At 38.1% G+C, this 8,344-nt stretch overlaps 1 protein-coding gene across 1 annotated transcript; it reads left to right on the top strand.

Moving 5' to 3' along the window:
* The first annotated feature begins 824 nt into the window (after positions 1-824).
* elf3 (E74-like factor 3 (ets domain transcription factor, epithelial-specific)) lies at positions 825-5,411 on the top strand. Its single transcript, XM_062412156.1, has 9 exons — positions 825-952; positions 1,121-1,281; positions 1,934-2,167; positions 2,464-2,571; positions 2,657-2,800; positions 2,888-2,974; positions 3,213-3,314; positions 3,486-3,681; positions 4,628-5,411. The coding sequence occupies exons 2-9, from the start codon at positions 1,128-1,130 to the stop codon at positions 4,737-4,739; spliced, it is 1,137 nt and encodes a 378-aa protein (XP_062268140.1). The 5' UTR covers positions 825-952; positions 1,121-1,127; the 3' UTR covers positions 4,740-5,411.
* Positions 5,412-8,344: the final 2,933 nt, after the last annotated feature.

Genomic DNA, 8,344 nt, shown 5'->3' on the forward strand with positions numbered 1-8,344 from the left:
AGGGCGTGAGTGCTGTCGTGAAAATTTGGGAGAAAAGTAATAACCGTCTTAAACAAATTCCAAATGCCATGTTTTTATTGGATTATAGGAAAAATGTGCCTAGATCATCGAATGTCGTTTCTTTTCAGCTTCTTTCCTGGCTTTTAGTTGCATCGCTAATCTTTGAAATATCTTTGCTTTAGGAAGCTGTTATTAAATAAATCTATCCAATCTGTGTTTTGTCCTAGACTCATTAACTAGTAATACAGAGTAATATCACAGACACAGATAAAGTTGGTTACATATTAGGGGGTAACTGAGTGCAGTGTAACAAAACAGCCTGGTAAAGACGTCAGCTTTTGTTAGTTTGGCTGTTGACTGATAAAACTGTCCACAAAAGTGAAACCTTGTCGTCTAACACACACACACACACACACACCTTTGAGAGAATGAGAAAAAAGATAGGAAACTATGACACACTATACACAATAACATTATAATTTTCTGAAGATAATAGAAACTAGTAGTTGGAACTACTTTCACAATTTCTGTGCCAAGTAAAGTTACTCTAACACATTAAACATTACTCCTATTTCATTCAATAGTTTTATTTGTTTACATCAAGCCATAAAAGCTAGTTGACTCAAATACAAATATAATCTCACTCTAGTTGGTGGTTTAAAAGATACAGAGAGAACAGAGAGAAAAGCAGGTTTGTTTTGTTGAGCAAGTTCTCAGAAAAGCAGAGGAGGAGGCAACCGGGATGAAGGTGTGGCCAGTTTCAAGTGGAATTCCCCTGAACTCACCTGAGTCCGTCCCCCAATCCTTTAAAGAGGTATAAAGATCCAAAGGTGAAGAAAGAGAAGATCACTGGTACATGAACAATAGAATAGAAATTATACAACTCAATTTCCCAGTACGGATTTCCTTGGATCATTGTAACTTTGCATCATATTGTGACTTGTGCTATCAGGTAAAGGCAATTTTACGTAACTATTTAATTGAAATGTTAGAGTGGTCTTTTGGAAATGTACGGCTTATGTTACAAAGCTTAATGAATAAGAACTAGCTCTTTTAATTCAAATGGAAAGTTTGACATCCAAATGGTGGGTAAACAAGTTTTGTCTCACATATTTCTCAGAATCTCCATGTCATCACCGTGCCTCAGCAGCATCCTGACTCATGCCAACCTTACCATGTATCAGACTGGTATCCCTGATGTACTGCAGCATGAACCAAGTGTGCTGCCCAGAATTAACACTCTTCAGAACAGCAATCCAGAAAACAGCTCTAACATCTACAGTAAGAGATACACTCATTTCTACCTATCATTCCTGTAAATTAAATTGTACGTGTGCTCTGACACTACATTTTCCAAAATGTCAACCTGGGCTGACATCCTCAACCTGGGCTGTGAAAAAAGTTAACCATTATAATACAGCCAGAGTTTCTTACGCAGTCTCAGATGAAAATGAATCACACAGTAAATCCAATAGTTTATTTCAAACCTCTGCCAACAAGACCCTTAGGTCTCTGAACTTTGGCCTCCTTTAGATACTGTTGGGTTAGTAATTTACCAGGCTGTTAATGTTTAACCCATTATAACCATCAGTCACCTCATAGTTAAAACAGCTTGAGCTTTGTTTGAGACACAAATGCAGGCCAGGTGATAATAGAGACTGGTATCAGTCAGCTTTACAAGCAGGTAAACCTGTAGATATGGTGAAGTAAATTAAAGAAGCAAGTGTTGACATGTTTTTGTGTGGTTTGTAAAATATAACAGTACACTGACCTTGATTAAGATCAGGATTTTATGTAAAAAAGAATATGTGTTAACATTTTCTAACTGTTATGATCAGGTCTGACACATGCAGCTACTGCTTGAAAACAGGGATTATTCAACTGCATCCATACTTTAAAGAGTAGCATATGATTCCTCCATTTCTCTCTGCAGATGAGTGGTACATGCAAATCAGCCCTCACTGCTGGACAGCAGACAATGCTCTGGAGTGGATCAGTGACCAAGTAGAGAACAACAAGTTTGATGCAAGCAATCTTAGTCTGGCCTGCTGCTCCATGGATGGACCCACTCTCTGCCAGATGAACAGGGACCAGATGATAGGGATCTTTGGCCTGCAACTTGGACCAAATCTCCACCAAAGTCTGCAGGAACATAAGACCAAATACGGTATAACTGATTCAGTCATTAGGCATTATTTTTAAGATTTTCAAAGCTTAAATACATCAATATATTTTCTTGTTATTTAGATAGTAAAGTAAATGGTTAAGATAATTGTGGACCAAAATACAACTGGCCTGTGAATACAATTGCCAGTTATACATCAATAAAAATATATATGATACTGGGAAGAACAGATTTGACATGTACTCTTAGATACTGGCAATTTAGTCTCATATATATGCTTTGTTTTTCTACTAGAATTATAATGTTTGCGGCCAAAATGTTTTCTTTTTTCTTCCCAGATCTACAGAGCTTGTCAAGGTCGGAGCTGAATGAGACCTGCCAGCTCCTGGACAATTTCCTGGACAGCCTTAACTTCCCTTTGCTCAGCACTATTAGAATTGGCCAAGGTACTTATTATATGTCACATACAAGCATAAAAATTATTCTGTGTGGATATATATTCCTAATAATACTGCTATTCACAACCAACAGCTGAAGGCGTTGTCAGCAAGAAAGAGTTTGAATACAGGGATGATTATGATCTGACAACTCTGACCATGAAGCCCATGACTTCTCTCAGAGACACTGAGTTGTCTGATAATCAGTCTGACAGCGAGTACAGCTCCTCCTCAAACAGTCAGTATATACATGTTTCTCATATTTGCTATTATCTGCCTGTTTCCCAAAAATGTTGTATACCAGAAACATGTCTTATGTGTTCAGGTGGCAGGTTTGGCTCCTCAACCCTCGGTTCACCTGAGTCTGGCATTGGCGAATCAGAAACAGAAATCTCTTACCCTCTGATTTCAAGTGAGTAAACATCTGTGGGCAGCTGTAGCTTCCGAATGTAGAGAAAAAAGATGGTGGTTCCTCCAGTCTGCTTGCCAAACTGTCCTTTTGCAAGACATTGAATCACCCAAATGAATCATGACGGCTGCACCAGCATTGTGGAAATGATGTATGAAAGAAATAGGCAGCGTATTTGACTTTTAACTTGAAAAAACTAGTTTCTAAGTAACCACCTGACAATTCAATGTTTTGTTGACAGAGGTGCACATCAAAACTGAGACAGAAGAAATCCGCTTAAAGCGACCGCGGGGGCGACCTCCTAAAATCAGCATTTATGAATGTCCAAAGAAAAACAAACACGGTGAGGCAATATTTGGGGAATTAGGTAATTCTGTATCATGCATCATGTAAAACTGATTATGCTTTTTTTGCGTTTATTAGGCTGCAGATACATACCTGTTGGGCAAGCATGCTTATGACTATACATATGTGCGCCCACATTAACCAACTTTGCTCCACTTGTTGTTAATAGTGCCAAGAGGCACTCACCTATGGGAATTCATCAGGGACATTCTGATTCACCCAGAGAGGAACCAGGGCTTGATGAAGTGGGAGGACCGTCGTGAGGGTGTCTTTAAGTTCCTCAAGTCTGAGGCTGTTGCTCAAATTTGGGGCCAGAAAAAGAAGAATAGCAGCATGACGTATGAGAAACTCAGTCGTGCCATGAGGTGAGTTCGCAGATAAAAGTTGTTTCAACCAAAACTATGGTATCCACCTAAAACTAAAATAATAGAGCAGTTACAGATGCGGTTCAGAGGTAAAAGTATTGTATTGTGCCTAGACCTAAAACACAAGCCAGTAGATGTCTTCTCAATAAATAAGATGTTCAAACATTGAAAACAAATTCAGATTGTAGCCTTACATGAACTGTTCTCTGATATCCAATGAACTCAAGATAATCTCCTGAAATTCTCTTGGGATTCGGGAGCTTTTGTTGGTCGATTAGCTGTAAAGAAAAAGAAACGTTCACTGGAGTGAAGTGTTTGGCAGGCTGCATCACCCCTCACTTGAATGCTCCAGAATTTCCATTGTTGTCAATGGGCCTGGCTGGAGAATCTCCTGATGCATTCTTCATGTGGGAAAGGCCAACTCTGACTCCATTGTGACATTTTCCATGTGAAATAATAAGCTCTAGTAAAACCAAGCTTAAACTAAAATCATTTTTAAATTCCAGTGATATAATATCGTACTACGAGGTCATTTGCTTTGCTCCTAGTATGTGTCAAGCTCCAAGAATGTTACATCTGTTTACCACAATGCAACTTGATAGTGTATTTTATTAGACCCTACTGCCTCACGGATAATCCTGGGTTTTAAGGTGAACACTCAGAAATTTATGAAGTCAGAGTGATGTCAACAGCGTTTTGTCTTTGCTCACTTGTTGGGCGAAGCTATATTATAGTACTGCGCCGACAGGATCCCCATGACTAAGTGACTTAGTGACTGTGGCATGTAAAAGTGAATTGTCCCTGGTTGGTCCCTAGTGGAAGAATATTATAAAATAGCTTTTGATTAACTTATAACATTGTATATCAGTTAAGTGCAGCAGACGATGAAAGATAATGCATTATTTGTGTCTTAATCCTGCACTAACTGACCCTCCTCAACCCTTAGGTATTACTATAAGAGGGAAATCTTGGAGCGGGTCGATGGCCGGAGGCTTGTGTACAAATTCGGAAAGAACTCTAGTGGCTGGAAGATTGAAGAGATTGATATGGGCATGTGACTGAAAAATAACAGCAGTTAGAAACTAAAAAGCTTATCAGACTAGGAGGATAGAGCAATAAATTATGCATGTGGCCTGTCTGAAAATAAATCTTGCTGCCCCAGATGTTTAAGACACGAACTTCCCCTCAGAAGGAAGGTGTTGCAGAAAATGTAAGCCAGTGTTTTTGGCTCGAGTAGGTTTTATGAACCAATATTAATGCTGTATTTGTCTTGTATTGTTGATTATCAAAAGATACTATGTTCATAATAGCTAACATATACATCAATCTGGAAAATTGTAAGTTTCTATTAAAATGCATAGTTTTTACAATTGTACAGTACAAATTTCCGTGTATGTATTTAACTTTCCTCTACTGAAGCAGGACTAACTCATCCTCAATTGTCATTACAGTTAATTTGGTATACATGGGCATTAAGGTTAATTGCAAATGGTCGCTTTTTCAGTCTTGATGACCACTCAGTAACAATGTGGATTACATGTCTATGGTATTACTTGATAGTGTGTTTTCACAATATTTAGTAAAATGTAACTAAATCACTTTTCATATAATCATTGCCTGTAAAAACTTAATCCATTATGCTGTCATCCACTTTAGATTGAATAATATACTATATATGTGTAAATTAATTCTTGTGTGTGATAAAATAAAATGGTTTTAGTAGAAATCAATTTGGACATTTATTGATTTCTTTTTTGAGATTTCCTCTTTTCAAAGCTAAAAACTGGGATCCTATTTGTACATCTGTAGCCATTAATACAGTTGGAAGATTTGAAAAATGCAGTATGATGAGCCACAACTAAAGATTTATACCCACATATTGTCTACAATGCTGTGGAAGGAAATTTTGCAATTCAACGTAGGTTATTTGGCCCTACTAGTACCTAGTACACTCGGTTGATGATACAGCCATATAGACCTCCCGTAACCACTATATTAAGACTTTTGCTAACATGACCTGATATAGTACATCTACAAATGGGATACAGTAATTCACTATTTTCAAACCTGAACCCTATTGTTCCATCTTTTCCATTCATAATGATTAATAGGGACCAAAATGTATGGAATCAGTCCAAAATTGATCAACACTTTAAAGGGCACAGAACACTATGAAGGGCACATCAAATAGAGAGGCAGGAATACCATTAAGGTCCTGCCATGCACAAAAACTCAGTCATAAAATCAAGCCTGAAATTGATCCATAATGACAACTCACAAGTTAAGTTTCAAAACCTGTAAAACTTGTTTGATGGAATAGCTTGCAAAGGGCCATTTCGCACAATGTATCCCTTTGGCTCAATAGGCACCTGCATGCCTGACACAATCATGCAGCCAGCACTTGTATGGATCAGAAGGTGTGTGTGTGTGTGCGTGCACATGTGTGTGCATAGTTTCTAAATAGTCCTAAGCAGCTTTGTGATACCATCAATCTCTAATTTATTTTAGCAGCAAAATAAAGCTTTGTCTGTCTGCTTCCTACAATTGACACTGGTAGATGGTTGTTTCTGGTGCAAAACAGGTATGACCAGTTAGAGAGGACAGGGTATGTTTTAATTTCTACATGACTAGTCTGCGGCAACAGAACTTTAGTTTAGTTTAGTTTAGCTAAAGTTCCTTAGTTTGCCCTCAGAAACGTGATGGTAACTTTGGTTTGGTGACTCGTATCCAGCTGCTATCAATCTGCTTCATCATCAGAAATATTTTTAAATACCCAATTGGGGAACAGGAAGTTCTTATTGATTTTGTTTACTCATTAATTCATTCATTAATTCACAGACTGAACAAACGTGATGTCCCATTTACAGGAAGACCGCTTTTATTTTGAAATCACTGACACACTCATAACTTACAGGGGTAGCAGTTCACCCAGAATTGAAAATTCATTAATTATATACTGGGTGGGTAAAGTCTTTGAGTCCACAAAACAGGGTAAAAGAATGTTGCAGCCGAATCTAATACATTTGAAGTAACTAGTTCTTCAGACTTGCTAACTATTCTGAAGAAGTTATTATCTACCATCAACACCCAAAATACCACCTTTTCCTTTTATTGCTATAAATCCACATCGTAAATTTTATTCCAGTTGCATCTGTCCATTCCTGTTGCATCTGAAACTGTTGTCATCATTGCCATGATGCCCTTCCTAGAAGAATTTTGTCAATAAAGCTCTTATTTTATACCTGGTAGCTGCCTTTGTGGTCCTTTGAAGTAGAGAATGGAGATCCATTGAATCAGAATTTGCATTTACACTGGGCCAACCTCCCCAAAACGACAAACATCTATGACCCTTTTAAGAACTGGTATTAACTTCTGTCCTGAGAGATCCGATCACCAATTGTGATCAGATGAGAAATTAACAGGAGTTAAGACCAAATTATGTTGTTTTGACCAAGTCTGAGTTTACAGATGTGTCAGATGTCACTTTTTGTGTGTGCCTGAGTGTTTCGGTATGAGAGACAGGAGTCAGAAGGTGGTGAATAAATTGCCTGCAATTACTGTGAAAAACGATTTCACCAATTTAAGATAGAAATTATATTATTTTGGCTATGGCCACGAACAAATCAGCATATGGGCAAAGATGGAGGAAGTTAGCTTGAGGAAGAATCTTTGCAATATTAACGGTTCATGTGCCATCCTTTCACTGTAAATATCCTCAAACATATATATATATATTCCTCTCTTTGGACTGTATATACTAGGTCCTCTGGTCAGGGAAATAAACAGGGCCATGGTGTCCATGTCCGAACAGTCCACCCTGGCAAGGAGCAGGGAGTGAGGGAGGTCCCTAAGAGGGCTGGAGCTTAGTGCATCCTGTTTGTCCCAACACCCTGCAAGGTCCAAGTATTCCTCGATCCCTAAATAGCAATATCTTTATGACCTTTTTTAATGATAAAATTCTAACTATTAGAAATGAAATCAACCATCTCCTGCCCTCAATTGGCACTAATACCCTCCAAACAACAGAGATCTCAGAAACGGCTGAGAATCCTATCCATTACTTAGACAGTTTCTCTCTGATCACCTGTGATCAGTTTGCCAAAATAATCTCAGGTTCTAAACCAACAACCTGTATCTTAGATCCCATTCCTACAAAATTAGGTAAAGAAATTCTGCACTTAATTGATAGTTTGTTACTTAAAACAAACAATCTGTCATTATCATCAGGTTATGTACCACAGTCTTTTAAAATAGCTGTAATCAAACCCCTACTCAAAAAACCCACCCTAGACCCAGAGGTTTTAGCCAATTACAGCCCATTATTTTTAATCTCCCCTTCATGTCTAAAATCTTAGAAAAAGTTGTAGCCAATCAGCTGTGTGAGTTTCTCCAGGAAAATATGAAGATTTTCAGTCAGGGTTTAGATCCAATCACAGTACAGAGACAGCCTTGGCAAAAGTCACTAATGACCTTTTAATAGCCTCAGATCAAGGACTTGTGTCTGTCCTCGTTCTGTTTGATCTCAGTGCGGCATTCAACACAATTGACCATCACATTTTATTACAAAGACTCAAACAGTTAATTAACATTAATGGAACCGCCCTTAACCGGTTTAAATCGTATTTTTCTGATCGCTCCCAATTCGTGCAAATTAATGATGAGT

Source organism: Platichthys flesus, chromosome 2, assembly GCF_949316205.1.
Source record: "Platichthys flesus chromosome 2, fPlaFle2.1, whole genome shotgun sequence".
In the NCBI taxonomy this organism is placed as follows: Eukaryota; Metazoa; Chordata; class Actinopteri; order Pleuronectiformes; family Pleuronectidae; genus Platichthys; species Platichthys flesus.

Coding starts and splice junctions, on each gene's coding strand:
- elf3 (XM_062412156.1), top strand. CDS start 1,128: ATGTCATCACCGTGCCTCAGCAGCATCCTGACTCATGCCAACCTTACC. Junction 1,282..1,933: donor AAACAGCTCTAACATCTACA/GTAAGAGATACA, acceptor TTCTCTCTGCAG/ATGAGTGGTACATGCAAATC. Junction 2,975..3,212: donor CTCTTACCCTCTGATTTCAA/GTGAGTAAACAT, acceptor TTTTGTTGACAG/AGGTGCACATCAAAACTGAG.